Below are 25,205 nucleotides of genomic sequence, written 5' to 3'. Positions count from 1 at the left end.
TGCCCATTGCGCATCACATGCAAACCGTGTTCGTGGTTCAAGTAGCAGGCCTACTAGTTGCTGTAAAACAAATTGCCCACCACCTGCTGGATATTTCTGGACATAATTCAAGGAACCTCTGATACTACTTTATACATTGAAATGAGATATCAGTTTCCAAGGGTTTGTAACAGTTTGTCATAGATGTATTCATCATGTTGTAGAGTTGGTCACATTGTCGTTGCTCATATCAAGTTTCTTGCCTCAAATTAGATCTAATAATAAATAGTAGCCAACTTCAATAAGGGTTTAAAACTAGCAGAGCTGGTTATGGCGTTATCATAGATTTCTTTTTTGAGATCTGAATATATTTCAAGCAATACAAACTCCAATTGCCATCATAGCTATACATTTTTGAAGAGTGTTTAGTTAAACATGTATTGTTGTGTCTAATGTAGAATCTGATATTTTAATTCAACCCCTATTTTAGTTTATATAAAATACATTAAAATAATACAAATACAATATTTGACGCTGATTTTTTTTTTAAGAGAATTATTGTAAAAAATAAAACTAACACTCATTAATATATACCTCAGTCTTTCAGAAAATAAATTATTAAAATATATTTTAACTCTTTAAGATTTTGCTATTTTAGATATTACTCTTATTTATTGTAAATATTAAGTTTTAAGTTTGTAAATATATAATGGTATGTCAAAATTTGTAAAACATAAATTAATTTCTTAAATAACTTGAAACCACATCAACAAAATTTTATTAAACTTTCTAAGGTTGTATTTGTTCTGAGGGACGGATGAAACCGATAAAGGTAAAGGTGGAAATTTAGTATTCACATTTTTTAAGAAATATATAAAAAATGTTCTTTTTAATTTCTTATACTTTTGTACAAGTATTTAGTCCTACAAAACAATATAAAAATTCATAAAAATATTTGCTGAGTTGATTTCTTTTTAATTGTATAACCATACATGTAAAAAATAAATGAAATACCTTTTGTATAATTTATTTTAAATTATCTAACTAAATGAATAGAAAATGTACATTTACAGCGCTAGAGCTAAGGAGCATTAAACAGGGGTCCTATTAAAAATTATGGTAAAATCTTGTACAATTGTTGTAAGTTTTTCTTTTACTTATTAAAACAATAATTAATGTGAGTGATCCCTCCTAAACAATCCAAGCAATTAAATTCACGTTTTGCAATGACATTGTATAGATAGTAGTAAATATATTTATTTTATTTTTAATCTATCATAGTAATAATTTATTTTAAAATATCCTTTCTATGTTTAATGTTTATTTAAAACGCATTATTAAAAAAAAGTTATTTTATTCTCTTTGTATTATGTTCAATGTTTGACTTGGTATACTCAAGTATATATGGACCAGCTGTATGTAAAAGCATAGACAAAAGATTTAAATATAGACTGACAACAGTGCTGCGGTTCATTCTGGCCTCCACCGCTTGGAGTGCGGTGTAGTTTCGGCGCACACCGCTGCAGCGTCAAGCTCTAGCAAGCGTTGCCATGTTGGTAGTTGGAGCAAGGGTTTCCAACTTCTAGAAAATTCCCTGGAATCCGGGGAGTAGGAGTTTGTTTTTTTCTGTGTTTTAAAAATTTACCGAGATTTAAAAAAAGATTTGCCTTTTCCATTCAAATTACAGGATTTCACAATTTTGCACTTTACCCATGTTGAAAAGTGGGTATGATACATTGGTAGCATTTTGTTTGCAAGGGTGGTAGTGCTGGTAGCAGACGGTGAGTCGACAAATGCTGAGCACGCTCTCTCTAGCAGCACATCGCAAAACCTTTCTTCGCCAATCTATATTTATTCTATTTGTCTATGGTAAAAGTTTTCTACTCCATGAAAACATACCTAGTTAATTAAGTTTCTCACTAAGCTATAACTGTGAATAAATTATTTTGCCCATTCACTTCCACACGGCTAAAACATGTCTGTATAGGTTACAAAACAGTAAAACATATTTTACAGAAGGGCATTCTGTGGATAGCTCAATCAATCTTAGTTATAAACACGTTTTTTATTTCCTAAAAATGGAAAAAGATTTTGATGTGGAAATGGAATATTCACCTAATGTTTATGAATAACAGAGAAGTAAGGTAGAGAGGAAACATTCACTGGTACACTTAAGTGGTGTCTAGCACTAGTTGGTGTATAGGGCAAAGTCTAATGCTCTTCCTTGCTCAACACAAGTATATCTCCAGCACAAATATACTAGAGCTGAAAGCACTTGGTTGTTCCATAAGCAAGTTTCCTTGTACCATACTTCTCTGTGAATGAATGATTCCATGGTCAAAGGTTCAACTCATAAGTACACAGTTGTTTTGGAATTGTTTCTAATAAACATTTTGTGTAGTTACTTTAATCAATGAGCTAACTATACTGTCTGAGATATCAATAATGGTCTCTATATAATTTGGAGTAAGTTGTTCCATTTTAATTGAGTTTATTTTTATTTTATAGTTTTATATACCTCTACTTTTATTACCGGACACATTTTTTAAATAAGTGTTGCATTTGATGTGTTATGTATAAATACCGTCGCTTGTTAGTTTTACCGTCAATAGGTTCAATGCTTTATATTTAAGTAAAGAAAGTAAATGGCCAACTTAATCAGAATATTACTAAATCATTTAACTTAGGAATGATCTCAGCAAGATATCCAACCATTTTATTCCACATATTTTTCTAACTGGTAATAAATTTGATATTTGTAAATAGTATTATTTTATGTAGAGAGTAAATAAAGAATTTTAGTTAGGTAACCTCTGGTCTATTCTTTACCTAGCACTAGTGTATTTTTACAGTGGGTATACTTGTGCAAAGGCTTTGAGATGGGGACCCCTAGGTGCGTATTTGAACCCAAAAAGGATGAGTGTAGAATGTTGTGTGATTATCTGTGTAGCTTTGTTACTAAGATCTGCTGATTCATCAGTCAGGATCATTTACTTAGCCCAATGATCAGGAACAGTGTATTCTCTGTGGTTATACAGATTTGGTGGAGAAAAGGGTGTCGTAACAAACCCCTAGACATTATCTGTGCGTTCGGAAGTGCTGGGATCTATTAGAAACTGCTCAGGGCTGCTATATATATAGTGTTAACCTCAATTAAGCCTTTTAACACGGTGCAATTCCATACTATATAGCTATTAGCTAATAGTTACTTCCTGGCAGTGTCCATACATTTATTTGGAACTAAGGATTCAATTTTTTTAGGGTAAAAAAGAGTAATTAAAGAGAAACTGCTCTATTCTTAAATGTATAAATGTACAAAATAGCAAATACAAAAAGTATCATGAAAATAACAAACGATGCGTATCTCAATAGAGATTTGCTGAAAGTGGAGCAATCGTTGTGAGAAACAAAGATCGTAAAACCAAGCAGAAGCCCAGCTGCGGCTCCGGACACATGAGCAGACCAGCTGATCACAGGGCCTCCCTGGAAATATTGCATTGTTAAACAGCTGATATCACTGACTTTGGTATACTACATCCAACGAGCTAGAAAAACAACTGGAGGTAGCACTGGCACTACAACTCTCCTGGAAAATCGAGAAGCTGTAATTTTAGGTTGGTACCAACTAGGGAATCAGCTTATTTTGGCTCATATTTATACACAATCCCACAATCCCCTTGTTCAAAATGTACTTTATCCCCTTGATACAAATGGTGGCCAACGTCTTGCATTCTCTCATTCAGTGCTACCAATTGTACCTCTAGCTCAGTCACTACATCAGACATCCATTTCATTTGGACCAGCTTTAACCATATTTTAATTTTAAAAAAGATAATACGGTAGGTAGTTAAATAAGCCTCTTTTGCAAAGAAATTTAGATTTAGATTCCCTTTTAAGGAAATTTAGATTGGATGGATACCAATAATCTAGTTTTAGTGTACCTATATATTCACTATTCCTCTCAAAATTTGTAGTTCTTCATAATAAGAACTTCAGAAACTCTTTTCAAAGGTTTATAAGTAGATTTGAAACTTTATATTAGGAAATAATCACAAAAAGCTAATTATCCTAAGCTATCAAGTTCAATTACTGTTGTTTAATTGGAAATATTTTATGTAATTAATGTAAAATATTGTTCGTTAACTTAGCAGTTTAAAAAAGTAAGCACAAACCTGCCGTAACGTATCGTAAGCTATGTCCCCGGCACAGAGACAAGCTACGCTGACAATCCGATACCATTTGTACCGAAGAAGATCACAGTTCTGTAACAATTACATAGAAAGTTAATTCTAATTGTGTGCGCAAAAACAATAGGTACCGGTAATACACATAAAAGCATCTTTTGTATCATGATAATTCAGTTATAATGGGAATATTGTAAATTTTTAATAATTTAATATTAGACCATTTATCACAGTCTGAATAACATCAAAAGAATTTGAATGTTTTTGTGCTATTACACATTGAAGTAATGCCCAAGATGACAATGTCTTCATCAAACTAATAATTTAATTTTTAAGTTGGGTTAGCTCTCCTTACTCCTTAAGCTTAATGTTCATCTTTTACTAACTTTTCTGTTTTCTATAAGAAATAGTTGATGAAATTGAATTATAAGAACAATTAATCTGCAGGGATCTTATCCTTTGTTACCTTTGTTCCTGTACCTATTAGTTATTCATTATTTATGTTTTTTTTTGTGGTCAAAATCAATTCTAAAAATCAAACCATAATTTAAATAAATAAGTTAAAACAGAACAGTTTTATTGACCCTTACATAAAGAATGTTTGGAAGTTGAGCCATTAGTAGAGCGTAGACTCCAGCAGACGATCCTACCATGGACAGATCTGGCTCCAGAACAGCTGTTCCTAGAGATCCTGTAACAACACAGACAAAACAGTCAAAAGTACACTTAATTGGTGTCTAGCACTAGTTGCTGGTGTCTAGGGCAAAGCCCAACACTGCCACCCTCATGTACTACAACGCTCTCGGTGGAGGAAAATCCTGTACCCTGTGCGATAGGAATTTCCACACAGTGCTCGCTGCTTGAGCTCTCTCTTCCTTGCTTGTCACAAGTATATGCTCGGCACAAAATACTAGAGCTGAAAGCGCACGGTAAACCCATAAGTTTGTTTCTTCTGTACCTTACTTCTCTGTTGTACAACACAACAATAGATGGAGTATAGATGTACTAGACATCCAATTCTCATGTACTAGCTGTAACCAAATTTTGTGAGTCCGGAAATGAAAGTAGTTAAAGTGGTAGGGTCTGCTATAGGTTAGAGAGCCAAACTTGTATACAGGAGTCTTAGGTTCTAACCCACTGAACACCGTAGTGTTCTTAGCTATGATAGTGTCTTGACTCGGAGGGTCCGAGCACAATATTTAGTTCCCCTTATAAAGGAAACAAATGATCAGTATCAGTAAGCTATAACTCTGTCTCCCATTAGCTTGTCAACAACCCTTATCATGGGCAAGTGGGGAGCGTGGTTAGGTCTAGTGGTTAGAGCGCGGGATTTCAGTCCCTGAGGTCCCGGGTTCAAACCCCGCCAAGTCATCAATAGATTTTATCTAAGTGATAATGCCGCAACCCCTAGGTCTAGCCTGAAGTAATGTGAAAAACAATTCCGAGCTCGTACCTAGGGTCTTAGGACCAAAAAAATAAAATAAAATAAAAAATCATGGGCAAGTGGTGGCTGTAACTATGATAATTTATGGGGGAAATCACAGATTCCGCTGCCGCAACAACTTCAAGGAGTCAACATGACCATTAATAAAAATTTGTATCAAACTCTTTTCAAGCTGTTTTGTCAAAATCCCATTTAGTCTGCGAAGTTGACGTATGATTTTCTCCCTCACCAGTCAGACCTCCCAGCAAGTAGACCCCAGCCGTCCTCGGCCACCCTTGCTCAGCCTCCAGCACCACGGCCAGGAGTGTCTGCAGTCCCAGGTTGAGAGCCAGGTGGGCAAAGTCCTTGTGCAGCAGCATGTAGGAGATGTAGCGCCATGGCTGTTCCCTCTGGTACGGGGAGTAGAGGAGAAGGTTGAACAGTTCTGTGTCATCTAGCACGTACAGCACTGTCTGTAAAACAACAGTAGTTTCTTATTTTATGTGACAGTATGTATGGCTGGTTTGTATTGCAAGTGGGACAAAAAAATTAAAAAAATCCCTCAAATAAAATACCCCCGCTACAGCAAACCTGTAGACTAAGTGAATTTTCATTTGCCTCATTAGATTTTATTTTAATATTTCATTGAATATGTCAGGTTAATTCCCAATTTAAATATCATTAGATTAGGTTTAACGAGTGCTTAGGTTTGCTGCTAAAGGATGGAAACAGTGTTGTTTATGTTAATAGTAAAGTATAGAATGAAATTCATAAATTTGCTAAATTTGATCAAAATATATCAATGAACAAACTACAATATTTTTAATTTTTCTCTATAAGAATAACATGGGAAAGCCTGAGGCCTTTTTTACAGCGTAGGCCTACATCAGGTTATCACGTTTTCCAATAACACAGGTGATGTAGACCAAACCATGCGTTCAAGTGAATTAGATTGAGTTGAGTGTGGGGAATAACAATATACAACATCGTCTATGCATTTATGGGTACCTAAGGGTTTTCACCAGATATATTATACATTTTTGTATCAGACAAACAGATTACTACACGGATTATTAAATGACTTTCGTACTATTTTCTAGAAATTGTTACTCATACTTTACAAGTTCAAACGTCTTACATTTGTAGACATTTACAGCATAAACATGCTCTTTTAACAATTAGGTGTAATGTATAATTATTTCATGTCGTTATACTACATATTTTTAAAGAATCTGGTATCACACATGAAATAGACATATATCTAAATCTTAGAATTTGCTAAAATCGTACAGAAACATTTGATTTACACCAAATTACAAAAGAGTTACCGGACGCAAAATGCACGTCAGAATAAGGGATTTTTTGGAATGAGTAGTCTACTCTCATTGCTTTTACAACAAAACTGGGTGATTTTAAGGTTTTCAAATACTGTTGTAGTTTTTATCTCTTAGTTATACAGGGATTAACTTCGACAGAGTTAGTGTTTAGAAATGCATTCTTTACCTAACGCATTTGCGTACGTTGCGCGGTAGAGTATTAGATTACAACAAAGATAATCTGCCAATTATTCACCAAACTAGCTCAAACGAACTTCCTACGGTAGATTAGGTTTTAAAGTATTGTATTACCTCATTACCATTCAAGGAAAGGACACATAGATAAACTATTATTACGGGTATATTACGGCGTTTTTGGCTTGTAAAATTTGCAGTATTCCTGGAATATATTGCTATAAAAACTACATTAATAGCAACAGCTACTTTTAATAATAACATACGCTAGAAGTAGTAAAAGGATAAGAACACACCAAACGTTTTGTCTACGTTTACAACAAACAGGTGAATCGTGTCTTTGATGTTGATAATCCATTGTCTTGAAGACTGAAGACAGGATTCAAGACCTTGATTCACAACAGTTTAGCATCACAACACTCAATTACTTTACCTTGGCTCTGAGTTTAAAGTAAAAGAATTAAAGAACAAGCAAAATAACAAAATACTTTTCGAAAAACAAACAGTGGCTGCACTTTAGTTTACGTCCTACACTCATTCGAATGCATATATCGATCAATATATCGATTATTTCATTCGATTTATCAAGTTTGTTTAGTTAGGTTAAAACCTAACCTAATTAACCGAATGAAATAATCGATATATAGAACAATCATATCAATATTTTGCATTCGAATGAGTGTAGGACTAATCTAAAGTGAAGCCCAAACAGTTATTTAATAGTCTACATAATTAAAATATGGTTAACTATTTTTGACCATCACTTGATTTTCAAAGAATATTACATGTTTATATGTTACAGTAAAATGGTAATACACTTTTTATTCCGAAATATTTTGTTACACAAATGCTTTGTTGCTGACCTCGTTCATTTGAAATTATATTTTTTGTAATTTTAACTTGTTCATTTTACATAGGCCAATCTGATTATCAAATTCGCTTGGATTTTCGCTAAATTTTACGATAAGTTTAATCAGATTCCTTGGGAGGTTATCATATGATTTACTCGTATAGGTATTCATTTTGTCCCACGTTTGATAATGTTTTTTTATTTTTTTATATATTTTAATTTGTGAATCTTGCATGGGTCAATCTAATTTTCAAATTAGTTTGAACATTTAAAAATTTCGAACTGGAAAGGTTTTATTCTCATTTCTCTACTAAATGGTACGAAATCCCATTCAAATTATTAGTTAAACAAAATTTCAATGAAGGGAATATAAATTTATCTATGTTAAAATGTCGTAACTGTCCCTTCAACATGAACATCTGAATCCTTGACAATTTGAGAAGCCTTGAGATGGTTAGTGATTTTTACCCCCCTCAACTTCTGACACTGCTCATGTTTTGTAGTGAAGTACCACCCTTAGAAACAATACGTCTTTACGCTAGAGATGAAAATGGGGCTGTACCCTCCCCCCCTCCTGCCCCCCACTGTTCCCCTCTCTAGCACTTCACACCTCTTTTGAAAGAGCACGATGAATAATTTGAACGTCAATAACCTTCGTGTCCCTGTCTTTCATTTGAAAGCGTCACGTTTTTCAAAACCAGGTCAAACAGACTTTTTGGCTAAAGAGTATCGGCAAACGAACACGAAATTATCAGAATAAAACAATTAATTAACAATAAATAATTAACTAGGGGTATTCTAGATTGATGTACAAAAATATGCATAGGGGACTCTGGTAAAATAATTTTCCCGGGTTCACCGGAAATAGTAAACCATTTGAGTAATTTCGACCAATAATTGGTTACAACAATTGCTATTGTTTCAAGAAACTTCGGCAGTAAAAGTTACTATTCACAATATAATCTTACTATATTACTTGAGGTAAGGTCTTTCTTTGTTGACTTATTAGGTGCGAAATACTTATTAAAATACATTTACTACTTTGTTTCGTCATTTCTAAATTATTGTAAGATTCTCTATAGACAGTAAAACTACTTTTATTGTCTAATTTGACCATCGTTAACTTTAGTCTTTTGTTTCAGCCATCACGTAGTCAACCATAAAATCAACTTTTTGCACTAAAGATCCAATTATTGAACATGAATGCTTCTTTATTCTGTTTGATGATAGACCACATAATTTACTGAATTTATTTTCACTTACTCTTGAAAAATTTTTGAGTTTCCAGTTGGTCCTACTTTTATGGCTATAAATTTCAAACTTTTAATCACCATAAAAATTATACTTTTTCTATTTATAATGCATGTAACATTTCCTAAAGGAATATTCAACTTTGATTAAAGTATGTGGGTTTCACGTTTTTGAAAAATGTGTATCGAAAACTACGATAGTCGACATCATAAAACACATTTGAAAGCGTCATCATATTTTACAATGCATTTTTCATTTTACACTATTTTGCAATATGCAATAGTGGTTACGACTTATTCATAATCCAGATGGAAATCCACTATCTTACACTATGTGGTCACTTCGTAAACACCTCAGGTAACTTAATCCTCTGTTCAGTCCAGTTACTCGCTCCAGCGCGCTCTCATTGACCAATCAGCTGTTAGTTCTCCTCTTACACTCAGTCTAGTGTGACGTCATTCTACGTGGGGTGGTAGAGAGTTTGACTTTGTGGATTGTGATAAATATTGTAAAATACTGTTATTTGGTACGAATGAAAGTGTGATGTTTTTGTGAGTTTCGTTTTTAAAGTCTTGTTCGTCATACTGCAGCAAAAGCATGCGTTGCGGGTGTAAAGTTGCATTTTTGCTCTCTAGGGAGTAAAAATTATTTTAGTCCCTAGGCAGTAAAGATCGGCTGTTGTTATAAATTTAGATTGTGGCTATCGTATCGATCGAAATTATTTATCGATTGATTTATTAAGTAAGATTTTAACATATTGTTGTCGATCGCTCGACATATCGACGGTATAATCCACTGTAACTCAATCGTAATAGACGAAATGATTGAACCACTTTACTAAAAACAGATGCTTATTTGTAGCCTATTAGCAGAATTGAAAAGATGCTGGAAGTAGTTTTGAGAGGCTATCTTTAGATAAACATTGTTTCATTTTCTAGCTTGCTTTTTTAATAATTAATTATGCAATATGACAAAAAATATAGTTCATCACACGGGCAAAAAGTGTCTTTTTAACCCTCGCTCATTTTCCGACCTCGGCTTCGCCTCGATCGTAAAACTTGACATCGTGTAAAAAAGAGCCACTTTAGGCCCTAATGATGAAATATACTATACCATAGAGTTCGAAATATAAGTGTCAGGCAATGTTGCAGTACTAAGCCTTTTTATTTTGATATAATAATATGGTACTAGCTAAGTGTGGGGGAAAAGCTAGCGTTCCGATGTACGAAAACAGAATGGTCATGTTAAGTGTTTTCAATCTAATTTAGGATACATTTTTCAGTTTGCACTTTATACTATGGTAATTAAAATGTTCAAGCGTGACTTTAAAAAGTTCTATTAGGTAGCATAATCTTCTTCAGTTGATAAGTGAGGATGATGAAAAGAAAGACTTTTTTTATATCTGCGAAGCCGATTTTAAAATGATGAGAAGTACACCCCTTGTATTCTAACAAAGTTTCCCTATACCTAAACGTAAGAAATATTCCGGGTTTTCTAACATTACATCAATGTAATAAACCATTAATTGTTGCCGTGTTCAAAACATCTTGTTTTCCTGTACGTCCTGTGTGATCGTGTTAGTAACGCTTTATACACACAAAGGTCAACTTAGCAATTTATTGATTCCTTCATGCAGAATCATCTCTCTTTAATATAATGAGGTGGGAAAATATTGAATGGTAAATGGAAACTGTAAGGATGTTAGAAATAACAAATTTCGTAGTTAGCGTTAAGTGCATACGAGCTTAATTTTTAAAAATTGTATAAATGTTTGTTCTAAAGGTTATGTCGTGTCTACTTGGTGTACATCTAGAAAGAATCCTGTCGTTAAGGACAGTACGTCAAATCTACGATTCGGATATCTAGACCTAAACTTTTCTGTGTTGTGCAGTGTAGGAGCTTGGCCTTTTACAAAATTATATTTTCAGTGTATTTGTTTATATTTGCTATGCACTTATTACCATTGACTTTGGACACCGAACATTTTCTTCTCATCCTGTGTATCTTTCATGTCCGGTTGCGTTAAATGGGCCGAAACCCCCCTTACTGACTGTGTCCCTTTATTCCCTTTATTTTAGAGGAGTGTACGTTTTACAGTGTCCCCTTTTCCCCATTTCGATAATTGCCTTGTACAAACCATGTAGGTAGAAAATAGGTAGGATAAGATAGTGGATATTGTGGATGTATTGGAATTGTGGATATTTATAGGCATGCACTGTGGATGCGATACTCCCTGGTGTGGATTAACGTCCGCACGAGTGAGTACTTCGACTATTCGCAGTGCTATCCTGAAAATTAGACCAATTCGTATATACCAAGGCAAAAATGTGGTTAGGATTCCACTATAAACTATAGGCCCCTTTGTTACCATTAGCTGTATGGGCTATTAATTAACAGCTGTGTTAAGGAACATGTCGACCTTAGTCACTAACAAGACTACAAGATCGCGCCACTCATCCTGCACTCATCTCCATTCATACTTGGCTTAAAATACCAACTTTGTAGGTCACAATATCATTAAAAAGTATTAAAGTAATACAGTGATTATGTTGGTGAAATTACAATAAATAAATATTTATCATCAAAACGCACACTGTATCTATGCACGGTATATCATTACTTTTGATTCAGCAATTGCACCTAGGTGCTTATTTGACGCTGTATGCAAATTCAAGATCAGTGTAGATCGTGAAATCATTTATGTAACTGTTTCTCTGACGAAATCATTTAAAAGCCCAATGATCAAGGACTAAGCCGGAATGGCCAAGGTAGTGTTTATAGATTAAACTATCCAAAACTGGCTTCACACCACAATGTTCGAAGACTTTTGTCCTCAAAAGTAGGCCAACTGGAACTAGTGGATTTGTAGGTTTTTGGTCACAGATCAAGTATTCGAGTTCTCGTTTTACGTCCCAAGGTTGTCCTAAGCATTGAAACAGTTTGATTAATGTTAGCTTCTAAGAAAGGGAATGAAAGTAAACAGAAATAAATCGTGCTAGAAGCGACCATAGTGTGCAAAGAAAAATATCCATGAGATAAAATACCCCTGCCACAACAATCCTACAGACGAAGCGAATTTCCATTTGCTTGATTTGATTTTCAATTGAATCCATCCAGATAACATAAGGTTTAACGAGTACCTAGGTTTGCTGTCTACAGGGAGGGTAATAAAGTGTGTATTTAGTAAAATATTAATAGCATAGTAGAAAATAAATAGATTTGCCAAGTTTGTTTCAAGTATATCCATAAACAAGCAAACTACAACAGTTTATTTATTCTCATTAAGAATAACATGGGAATTTTTATTTACAATTTTCTCCGTAACCAATAATTATTCAGAAACACTAACCTCTTAAAAATGGTCTAGAGAAAATTTGGGAAATTTTAAGTTTTGAGGGTCATAAACGAGAAAACCCAAATTTATCCCATAAATACCCCCATAAAACCACGTTCCCATGGTCCGATCATGCTGGTTCGCAAAAGCGTTCGAATAAACGTAGGTTTACACGTTTGTACCAAATTTCATCGAAATCGGATAATTTTTGCTTGGGTTATCTATATGAAGTTATTATATATATGAATTTAAACGGATGGTGTTTTTGGCTTCTAGGGACATCAAAATGAAAAAGTAAATCGGCCCCGGATCCAAGTCTTACCATGAGACCTACGATAATAGCTTATTATATCCCTATATGGGAAATTCGCTACCAAATAAATGACCTTTAACAAAGCAAATTGGGGTTTTTCCTTATAGATAACATTTTGCAGCCTTGTAAACCTGAATTCTAATAAGTCCACCTTGGGTTTTAAGATAGCTTTGGGTTTTTATTTGATTTTAAAAGCCGCCCAACGAAATAAGCTGCTCTATATATCTACTGACGTTCTTAAGAGGTTTTTACGCAATTCTATCACTAATAATACTCTAATCCCTATTTGGGGAGTTTATAATGAAACAACTCTCCTAGCTTTTAACAACTAGTGGTTTTGTTGCTCCATTTTATGTGGTTGTTGGCGCAATCCCGTATTGCATTATTTCTTCGCAATTTACCACAAGTTTATTACAGTTGGGACTCAAATTAGAAAGTAACCAACAAACAAAAGTAGTAAACCTACTCCTACTTGAAATAAGAATAATTTAGTAAATAATAAATATCAATACTTTCCGCTGTATCTAAACCTTTTCACATTTTTTTTTTTTCAGTAGTTATGTTTATTTCAGAACATATTAATTTTATTGAATTTGAGAATAGTCAATACATATTTGAGAAAATATCAAATTAAGTTGATAACAGTCAGTTGTATTAGAGAAGGCAGCAAATTAGTTTAAAAACAGTATACTATATTTAAGATATGGTAAAATGTATTGCAGAACTTGCGATTTAATAATGGGAATCTAAAAATTCAGCTTATTTTTATATGGATAGTTTTCTTAAATATAATTATTAATTGCCAACTTCTCAAATTGAAATCTCTCATTATGAAATGAAATAAACGATTTCTCAATTCTACAGGGTGTCCTTAAACTTTATTGTTGAATAAAGTAATAACAATTTAAGTTTTTCTAATATAAATTTCTCAAAATAATCGTTAGTGATAGGACAAAAAAATTATGAGGACTAAAAAGATGTTTTTTTTGTGTCTTCCTCAACTTTTGTTTCAACAACATTTCTTCATTTCTAAAGGATAGTGAAAATTTGTCAAAAAAGTATTACAGCACGAATGTTGATTTTTAATTTGGGTGCTAGTACTACACATACGCAAAGTTTCCCCATTTAGGGAATTATTCCCAGGAGGAGAAGTATTTTTATCTAATATGATGGGACTAAATATGGGATTACAATTCCCAACCCGGTGTCCTATGACCACTGTTAACTGTAAACATCTACTCTGAGATACAGAAGGAGAATGGTCCAAAGCCTGCGTCCTTGACACGCCGTTTCACCTTCTCTCAGCTCGCATCACTCGTGTAATGCTAATCGTAGGATACGCCGGTCACGACAGAACATTAGGATGATTTACATCAAGTCAAGAGGATATTTTTGGAACATTTAGATACTTAGATAAATCCGCTGAATTTCTCAACAGCTGAAATACGTTATTGATTTGCCATTGTAATTCCTTCGGAGTATATTTTGGTGAAGTTATGTGAGTGATTTCAGAAAAATTAACAGGAATTTTTCTTAAGTTTTCACAATACATTTAATGATTAAAATGTAAGTTACATTTAAGTTTCAGATATTTTTATGTCGCTTTCACATAATAGTTTTGACTTAAGCTACAAAGTGTGATGTTAATAGAAATTACATTTTTTTAAGTAATTAAATTTAATTAATTACAATTATTAGGTATTTTTAGTTATCTTATTACTTTCTTGTTTGATGGAATTTGAATTTGATTTAGTTTCTTTTACACTAGAGGCGCCGAAATAAAGGATTTAATTATTAATTAAATCCGAGTTTTTGTTGATCATAAACAACACGTTCAATAATCTTTCCAAACAAAGGTACTAAAGATACGGGACGGTAATTACTCACATCTGATTTCTTACCCTTTTCTTACCCTTGAACATTTCTGAGTTTTTGTTACTTCCTAAACAAATTACTAATAGCCATGGGTAATTTGGTTAGTTAATGAATGGTAACCAAATAGATGAATATTGGCCTGAGCGCAAAATATAACATTCATATATTACTGTTTAATTCAGTTATCCATACAAAAAAGTCATAGGTCAGTTACTTCTTTGAGTTATTTTTAGCTAATATTTAATGCTGATTAAGCTAAGATATTAGAACTTTGATTCAATTGTCTAAAAGAATGCCTAGTTCAATTAAATCATTGTTCATGAGGGCAGCACAAGGGATTAACTTTTATAATTCAATTACTATACTGATACTATAGGGGCGGTATCAAATGACAGTATTTAGAATAGCTAATATTACTTGTTCTTCCTTCCACATATCTTAGAATTCGTCTTCATCAAACATATCTACTGAATTGCACATATGATATACACTTAATCAGATTCGGTTTACCGCTAAAGAATGTTCACAAGAAGGTTGTATTTGTTCTAGGTAGCATGCTTTGGGATCGTCCAATGCCTATTATTTTTACTGTACAGTTATCTAAGTGTCAAATCCTTATTCTTATAAGTTTAAACAAAAATTAAACAAAGAAGCTTCATTTTCGCTTAGTATTGCTTAGGTTTTCTACTACGGTTTATTTAATCTACAACAGTATTCTTCACATTATTTATTGGGATATTCAGTCACGATTTGGCCATTTGAAGTTGTTATTTCATGTTAAATTTCGAATTAGTTTAGAAGGTAAACAGGCCAATACAGTACAGAAAAAATATGGGGACATGTTTTTTTTGTTGTGAGTTGTATAAGCTTGACAACATTGAAAAACATCTACTTAAGTTTCTACTTGTTTGAATTATTTTTTTTAATTGAACCTTTACCTTAGTTTTCATACACCATTTATGTAGGTAATGCTAGAAGCTACTAGAAAGCATTGTATTTAATTTTTGAAAGATTGTTATTTGTATACTTATTGTGGAAATAAATTATATTTGATTTGATTTGACATCAATATATTTTGCTATGTGGTCTCAAATTTACTATATGTTGTATAATAGAGTTATATATCAAATACTATGGTTATATAACTAACCAATCAAAAGTAACTGTAATTGACTATGTGCAAAATAATTATTTTACAGTGCTTAAACTACACAAATAAAGGTTTGCCAATAAATACATGTTGATAAAGGTGTACAAAACTATTCTAAAATATTTAAATAATAGTTCATTTTCCTGCGTGGCCTTTGTTGAAAGGTAATGAGGTAACACGATACTTTTAAGCATAATTAGCTCCAGGAAGTTCGTATGAGTTAGTTAGAAAAGTGACAGTTGATGTGTTATCTTAGTTGTAATCTAATACTGCGCTGTATACGCAAATGCGGTCTTCAGATAAGTGAACAGACCACTTCCCACGACATACAGCTGTGACAATGATTTTTTTTTAAAGCAGATGTTTTTGCGATACAATTAATAGTATATTTCACTACTAGCATAGATAAAACATACTCCCTTAGCTACTAGTCACAAAAGTGACGCATTTCGGGGCGAGATAGTGTTTTACATGCGACTCAATTATCAATTATCAATCATTGAGATGAGCACGCTAGGTGAGTATTTTGGGGATGCGGAATACTATCCCCCGGAAAACTACCCCCCCAGGTGAAACGTGACGTCACAAAACCTGCGAACTAACCAATATGGAAGCCGTGTCCGCGACTGGAATACTACCCCCCCTAGACAAATCATGCTATTTAATTTTAATTTTAATTCGAGTAATTACATTGGATAATAGAAAAGTCATGTGGTGAATATAAAACAGAATTTCGAAATGTTACAGCAAGTTTTGTTGGTTAGGTTAGGTTAGATTAGAACCGTTTGACAACTAAATTTGAGTGTCCGTGACTGGAAAACTGCCCCCCCCCCCCGGTCTCTGACGTCAATATGACGTAGGAACCTGTTTGGGGGGGGGGTAGTTTTCCGGGGGGGCAGTCTTCCGGCGACCCAGTATTTTAACCTAAATATGAGTGAAGTTAAGTTGAGTGTAGAATGGTGTGAGATGATATTTGTAGCTTTGTTACTGACTAAGATCAGCTGTTTCATTAGCCAGGATCATTTATTTAAAGCCAGTTCAGGGACAGTTGGGACCAGTTTCGAACCATCAATGCTACTGATTTTCTCAGGAAACCGGTGGCCTTTTTATTATTTGGTGAGCACTATAACCACTCAGCTACTCAACCAGTTAGTATGAGTCGAAGAGGAGCATGGGAAACACTGAGGAGTCTCGAAATGGGACTTTCGTTACGAGTATTGAACGATACTTTTTATCACGATGAAAAAAAAAACTACTTCATCTAACTTAAAAAATTATCTGACATTTCGTAATATATTCATTTTTCTAATCTAAACCCAATACAGCTGTACAATTAATTTTACAGTATTGTAAAATTCAACTGGTTGTAACTTTGTTGATGTCAGGCAAAGTATTGTTTGTGTAGCGAAAGTAATGTTTATGTAGCTAAAGTTAAGTTTATGTAAGGAAAAGTCAGCTGATCACTATTTGTTTTTGGCGTATGGAAATTAAAGATTTTCGAAGATCTCAGCTGTATGGAAATGGACTATTTTCGAATACAGAGTGATACACATTGTTGTGACTTGCCCCTGAACTAGCAAGATAAATATATAGAGGTTTATTTACTCATCGTCCCAGATCAATAATTGTTTTATTCATCTACAACCATAGTTCAAAGTCGTGAAGTATCTTGTCGTTGTTGACAAGATATATTTATATATTGTTAGGTTAGGTTAGGTTAGGTGCAATAATTATTTAATCATCGTAGGTCTACTGTAAGTGAGACTTTCTTTTATTATACAACTGTCCGAAAAAAACTCGATTTACTAAAAAATTGCACACTCCCAAGATTTACTGAAACCGGGATACTTTTTAATTACATTATCAATTTTGTTAAGTTAATTTGGAAATATTCTCATAATCTTTAATGCATCTATTTAATAATATTCGATCTATATAATTTTTGTTAATTGTGATACTATTATCCATGCCTAAAATTACGTTAAACCGTTAGTTATTTCACACAACGATTATTTTCATTTTTAATATAACCCAGTTTCAAGAACAGTTTTAATAAAATACCTTTTTGTTTTGTGTTGCCTTGAAGTTCTTGATTTTGTTGTAATTTCCAACCTCTGATGATGCCACAACCTGTAGCGAAATGCGCATCAGGAATTGAAAAAAAAGAACTTCAAGGCAACACAAAACAAAAAGGTTATTTATTAATAGTTTATTTTCAATTTTTATCACTATTATAATTCCCATACAATTTTTTAATATTCCAAGGATGGGAAGGAACTAACTCCTTTAACTTACAACTGAAATTGATTATTTGACTTGTTCGTTGAGTTATAGTAATTAGATTCAACTTGTATCGTGTAATGTGTATTACCTCACTTAGCGTTTATGTGCATTTGTACATGAACGCCCTAATGAAAACAATAACACTGAAATTGTTGTAATAAGTTATAAACTATTAATTAGTTAAGTACCATTTCCAATTTTACAATAAAGCTAACGAATGAATCAAGGGATGTGTAAATCGCTTAAGTAATATCCGTCTCAAAGGACCATCTAATGTAGAGTGTTTGTGTGTATTAATGAAAAATTAAGACAGAATAATTATTAAGCTATGTTAACCAGAAGAACAGAATGGAATCATGTTTATTTGTACAATATAATGGATTAAAAATCATCAGCTGTTGTAATTAATTTTAAACAGGCTAAAGAAAAATATTAGGTAAAAGAACTGAACAATTTTAATAATTAGATTCAACATTTTATTACATAACAAAGCGTTTACGTGCACATGTGTCCATAAACGCCCTAATGAAAACAATAACACTGAAATTGTTTTAATCAGTTATAAACTATTAATTAGTTAAGTACCATTTCCAATGTTTACAATAAAAGTCACAAACGAATCATGGGGTGTGTAAACTAGTTCTGGATTATTTATCATATTGTATCGACTCTAAAAATGTATTTTGGTCCCATAATTTGACGTACAGTCAAGTAAATGACCTTTATACTGACACTCCATATCAGTTAGGTGTCAATCTTATGAGTCAGTTTCGTCACTGTGTACAAAATCTTGAACAAAGAATCTTGATAAGGCTGCGTCAAAAGTTTACAAAACAATGATAAAATACTTCGATTAGGTTATCAAATGACTTTGGACCAACTGTTATATGATTCGTCATTAGTGTATCACCTAGTAGCTTTATGGAAAAGTTTGATTGAGGGATCAGATTCTAATTTGTAATTATTTTCTTATCACATTATTGTCTTCCATGGAGAGAAATCTGTATACTAGTTTACATATTTTTTTAAATGATTGTAGATGGGTAAACATACTCAAAGAGGTAGTTTTTTCTCCACTACCTACAGAAAGTAGCTATTATCAATAATATCTTATATAAAAGAAAAGTAATTATTTCCTAATTGATTTAGATTGCTTTAAATTTTCTTTTCTTTCCTCTCAATCAGTTTTTCATTTGCCCACTATGTTTGCTTACAATTAATTTCTATTATTGAAATCAGCTGTTTTTATTGTCCAACAATACAAAATAAAAGTGTACAAAAAGTATCGTTGATAACTCTACCAGTCTACCGAAAGTGGGTTTCTTGCACTTTCTATAATTATTGCAATCCTAATTGCTTTGTCTCCCAAAATTTTGAGTTCCTGTATTCGAATTTGTCTCATACATCAAACTTCAGCGTGCACCGGAATGCCACTAGAAATTAAATATTCTATTAATTTTATATACGTTTACGACAGCTTTCTTCTATTTTGTTTTATACCGATCTTGACTGCATTTAGGCTCTAAAGCGTCTCCGAGTACACTTATAATTTCGTCGTGTAAATTATGTTAAAGCCCCTTAAATTACTTAATTTTCTAATATGTGGTAAACAAAAAATATTACTAATTGGAAAAATTACATATTTATATCCATACCCATTACGTAGCAGGAAGTTTTTTTTTATATTTTCCAGCTGTTTAAACTCTTTTTTTTATCTTAATTAAACTTTTTCAAACTGTCCACATTTTATTTACAAAACTTCAGATTTTTCCCAATGTCATCCACAGGCTGCTGGCGACGGCCCAAGAAAGAGGTCTAAAAACATGACTGCACCATACGAGGTGAGTAGTAGCATTAACCGCAAGGGTAAGGTTACGAGTCCTGTATCCTTGACCGGAGTGTCCTTCGTGTCCTTTGGATCCTCAACTTTATAACTCGTCGTTGAAAAAAATCCTGACGAGTCGCGTAAACTTCCACGTGATGTCCGAATATTTAGACCTAGTTTTAACATTTTTTAAACTATTTTCTATTGACATGGGTTTTCCAAGATGATGAATTTTGATACTGTAAAACACAATTTGAACTAAATTAAAATCAACTTTTCATGGCTAAATCTTTATATGCTGTTAGTACTCCAAAATCAGATAAATATAATGATATACCGGAGAACGTGTGTTTGTAGTATTGCCAGTTTCAATAACATGTAATTAAATAGATTTGCATTTGGTTACCAATTATATGTGATGGCTCAAAACTGGACCCAGCTGTCCCTGATCATTGGGCTTTAAATAAATTATCCTGACTGATAAAACAGCTGATCTTAGTGAGTAACAAAGCTACACAGATCATCTCACACCATTCTACACTCATCCTTCACTCATTTGGATTAAAATACGCACCTGTGGCGATTTCTATTGATAATTCTAATGGTTGTCTTATGGTTGCTAATTATTTGTGGTTGCCTATGGTTGTCTTGATGTATGGTGAAGTCCGAAGTACATTTTGCCACATGTGGCATTATCAGGGTGAAGTTTATTTACATCACTAACTAACAACACTACGCTATTTATTTACATTGGTTGGCGCAAAGTATTATTTATTTACAGCGGTCGGCACTTACTCCCTCGTCGTACACCACACTTATTTAAATATAATTAATTATAGTTTACTAATTTTAGGTTCCTTTTAGCGAATTTCCCATACACTGAATAAGCTATTACCGTAGGTCTCAAGATAAGACCTGGACCCGGGACAGTTTTACTTTTTCGTTTTGAGGTCCCTAGAGGCCAAAAACACCCTCCGTTCAAATTCATATGAGATGAAATTTGGTTGGAACGTGTAAATCTATGTTTATTCGAACTAGTTCGCGAACCAGCATGATCGAGCTATGGGAACAGGGGAGGGGGTTTTAGGGGCAACAATTGGGTTTTCCCATTTTTGACCATAAAAACTTTAAAATTTAGCATTTTATTTCCAAATCATTTTGTAGAGCTTAAAAAACAAATAATTTAGTATACTGAAGCGTTATTATGCGCCTAATGGTTACGGAGAAAATTCCAAAAAACTTTAAATTCCCATGTTATTCTTATGGAGAATAAGTAAACTGTTGTAGTTTGCTTGTATATGATCATATTTTGATCAAATTTGGAAAATGCATTCATTTCATATTAAACTATTAACATTTTACAAAAAAAAACACCTTTTTACCCTCCCTGTTGCAGCAAACCTAAGTACTCATTAAACTAATGTTATTTAAATAGGGAATAAATGTGATATTTTTATGGAGAAATCTTAGTTTAAATCCAATCAGGCAAATGTAAATTCGCTTAGTCTGCAGGTTTGCTGCGGCGGGGGTATTTTTAGTATAAGGCATAGTGGTAGAACCTTGATAACAAGAATGTGGATTATAAAATAAGTTTTGTTATCAAGGTTGACTTCTTATCGAAGTTTGCAATAACATGTGGTTATGGTTAAAATAAATTATAGTGAATTTAAAAATGACACTTTTTTCATGAATGATTTCTTATCGAGGGTCTTATAATCGAGAATTCATTGTAATATAAAATTGACTGGGTTATTTCACTCACCAATATTTGTAAAGTAATGTGTAGGAAAATGTTATGCAAGCTTTGACGGTTATCGTTCAAAGCTGAATTCATTGTTGAAAAACAATAATTTATACATGACTTATCACGAAACAGTCGTTATCGTTAATGCCATTTGCTCAGTTGGCAACAGTTTGTCGACCTCTGAATTTCTTTTGTAGGTTGGTATTACTGTAGCAAAATTTATTCATTGATCAAATCTCAACGGTAAAATATTTGTTTAGTTTTTCACATTAAATAAATATGATAAATATAAAGTTTCAAATTCAGTTTTTGAAAATCCAACAAACAAATTGCTTTGTTTTATTTTTACAAAAAAAAGTTGAATTAGCTGTTACCCACGGGCTTCACCCCGATTGACTTCATAAGTATTAATAAAACTATTGATTGGTTAAGTAAAGCTGAAATAAACAAAACAGAATATTTAAAACAACAATAAACAATTAAAAAAAATCAAAACTCTATAATACTTTTACCGAAGACCCGATCTTTCTTGTTCATTATAAAAAAAATGGTTACATCAAATCTTTATGTGGGCTATCTATACAAACAAATAATCACACCCTATTTTAATAAGGTAAATAAATTGAAAGGATAACAAAGAAATAAGTACAGCTGAGGTTTTTTAACATTAGGTATAAGGAAAGTTCCCTTTAGAAATTAATTACGACCAAGGCAATTTATGAAATAATGGATAGTTTTGTGCAAAGTTTCTCGTCATGACAAACATTTTAAGTATGTGGTTTTTGGGGATGTGACTTGTAGTTTTCTCCAAATTTCATGGGTACTTTGGGGTTTATATATGGATTCAACGAGTTTTTGACAGTTTATTTATTGTAAACATGTCGTTAGCTTATATTGATACAAAATTAAGAAACGTTTTTTCCTCTGTTTGCAGTATTTATACTTACAAATACAGAAACAATAGTAAGAACCGTACACATCAATTCCAACATTGTTTAGTTAACACAAAAAAAGATAATAACTTGCGTATAGCAATACATGTTTCATGCCTATTTTTATATAAACAAATACAATATGTTATTGGGGCGATAATTTTACTACAAGCAAAACTATTACTACCGCATACTCTTACCACTACTTAATACCATTAATTTTTATATGTAAAAACTCTCAAACGTACTAAGGTATATATCACTCCAAAATAATGTGGCTTATTAGTGGCTTGGCTTATCAATGGAGATAATTATTGGGGCAAAGGTCATGTTGAGCTAGAGGCAACGGAATCACAAAAGAGTGGAAACTAACAATGATTTTTCCATGTTCTACTCACACAGAAATATAGCCGTGGTTCAAAATGCAGTAAAGTAGTATGCTCGTTTACGTACAACAGTTTTCTTTTCTCCATAAAAATAACGTATGAATTTATAACGTTTTGTGGGAGTTTTATCCGTAACATTTAAACGAACAAATGATTCAGTGTATGAAATTGTTTGTTTTAATCTCTACAATATTGTTTAAAAGATAATTAGAATTTCAAGGTTTTAAGGGTAAAAATTAGGGGGAAAACAAATTTACAAAATCAAAACCGATGACTCGATCTTGCTTCGACTATGTTTTCAGAAAATGATGGTTAAAACGAATTCTTATAAATGGGATATGTTATCGAACAGCTCAATTCAATACTTTTTACCTGAATGAATATATGGTAGCATTAGGATCATATTAGGCAGCATCACAGCCAAGAGAAGTTATATAAACACATGTTTTGTAAACATTTCATGTTTTATAAACACATGTTTTATAAACACATATTTATAAACACATGTTTTATAAACATATGTTTTATAAAAACATGTTTGAAATGAGCAACTATGTCAATCAGCTGTTTATTCTACAAAACGATACAGATGATAGGTTTCAAATCATACTTTTTGGAGTTTCAGTTTGTAATCAGTGCTAAAAATATTACCACAAATAATTACAGAAATACAAATGGAAAATTGACATTTAACTGAAGTTTATCAAATACAATTATTGCCAAGTTAATTTATACACACTATAGATATAAACCCCTATTTACAAACTTATACAAGTTATAGGCTATTTACAATTAACGTTTATTAATTTGTTATAACTTTTTGACTACAGGAATATTGCAAAGGATTATTTAATATTAATATATTAGTAGTATTCATTTTTAGAGGCAATAATCATGAATCAAGAAGTGGAACTGAACTGTAAACGAGATTTTAATTATGAAAAATGTCAAAACCGTCGTTTTAATAAGACCGCAGAATTCTTTTCACTTTTCAGCCTTTGTCTCTATTGAGGCGGAGTTTTTAATAGAGTTTAAAAACTGAGGACATTTTATGTATTCCTAAACGTTTACAAATAACCTAATTGTTAGCATTGGAATCATTATTCAATTTGTACACCGTTAATTTTGTATTTTTGCTACTAACATATTCTCCAATGTATTTATTCAATTTTTCATTTAAGCATTAAAAATCTGTTATGATAGATGCTGATAATATTAATGTATTTTAGTTTAACATTCGGTATAATTCCCTTAGTTCAAATTTTTGTGTTGGCACCATTTGACAATAGCCCTTTTGTTATTTTAGCAATATTGAATTATTGTAGGCTAATTCAAATTGAATAGTTAAGTTACACAGTTCAACTATAGTGATCCGGAACTTAAACCTCTCAAATATTAATTTTACGTAAAAGTATGTTTTTACTTTTTGCACTGAAAGTAGCATTTTCATACTTTATAAAATGCGAAGTTTTTTTGCATGTTCTTATCAGGTAATGTTTCATATGGCTGATATCGTCTAAACGCTTTAGTCTTATTGCAAGATTAATTTGACAAGTATTATAAGTTTTCTCTTTGGTAATGATAAAATTATCATTACATTTATGGCTGTATTTGTAAAATAATAAAAGTCGCTATAATATCAATACACTAATACTAATAATCACAATAAACTCCTCTTTTACAAAGAGAAAACTACCTTAAAATCATTCATCTGATCCAAAAGGATGACCAATCTTTTAAGAGAGAATGTGTTCTCAAAGTGTTTATATATTGAATTTGTTGTGTAAATAAATTAATATATTAATTACTGATTTTCAAACTAGACATATTATTACAATCAATAACATAACACATTTACCTGTACAATTCCAACGACACATATAAAACAAGGAACGTAAGGAGCACATGTCTTGAGTTTATCCAAGGTGCGTTTCCTTCTGGAAGGTTTGACATGGACGGGAGAGTACCGGGTGTCCATGGTCTAGGACGGTCACATGGCAAGAAGGGAGCGCCCGTGAGGAGTACGCGATGTGAACGGAGCGAGCGTCGAGCGCATACTGAAACTGAACTCCGAACAGTAGTGAACGTGATCACAACAGAGAAAGAGAGAAGATGCATTGTTGAACAGCTGATTCTCCCGCTGGGTTTTCACGACTTTGGTGTTT

At 32.6% G+C, this 25,205-nt stretch overlaps 1 protein-coding gene across 1 annotated transcript; it reads right to left on the bottom strand.

The window, feature by feature from the left end:
* Positions 1–3,255: 3,255 nt before the first annotated feature.
* On the bottom strand, positions 3,256–25,090 carry LOC128983321 (rhomboid-related protein 2-like). The gene is made up of 5 exons (XM_054402566.1): positions 24,899–25,090; positions 5,837–6,059; positions 4,754–4,854; positions 4,152–4,241; positions 3,256–3,462 (listed from the first exon to the last, which is right to left on the bottom strand). The coding sequence occupies exons 1-5, from the start codon at positions 25,016–25,018 to the stop codon at positions 3,256–3,258; spliced, it is 741 nt and encodes a 246-aa protein (XP_054258541.1). The 5' UTR covers positions 25,019–25,090.
* Positions 25,091–25,205: the final 115 nt, after the last annotated feature.

Source organism: Macrosteles quadrilineatus, unplaced genomic scaffold (assembly GCF_028750875.1).
Source record: "Macrosteles quadrilineatus isolate MER2022 unplaced genomic scaffold, UCM_ALF_1.0 Scaffold_1__1_contigs__length_201487025, whole genome shotgun sequence".
NCBI classification, from domain to species: Eukaryota; Metazoa; Arthropoda; class Insecta; order Hemiptera; family Cicadellidae; genus Macrosteles; species Macrosteles quadrilineatus.
This window is presented reverse-complemented; position numbering and strand designations above follow the sequence as displayed.

Bases quoted from the DNA above. Each gene is read 5' to 3' on its own strand.
- LOC128983321 (XM_054402566.1), bottom strand. From the start codon at position 25,018: ATGGACACCCGGTACTCTCCCGTCCATGTCAAACCTTCCAGAAGGAAA. The intron at 6,060-24,898 runs GTAAATGTGTTA...GTTGTTTTACAG, and splicing joins GTGTCGTTGGAATTGTACAG to ACAGTGCTGTACGTGCTAGA. The intron at 4,242-4,753 runs GTAAGGGTCAAT...TAATTGTTACAG, and splicing joins AACTTCCAAACATTCTTTAT to AACTGTGATCTTCTTCGGTA.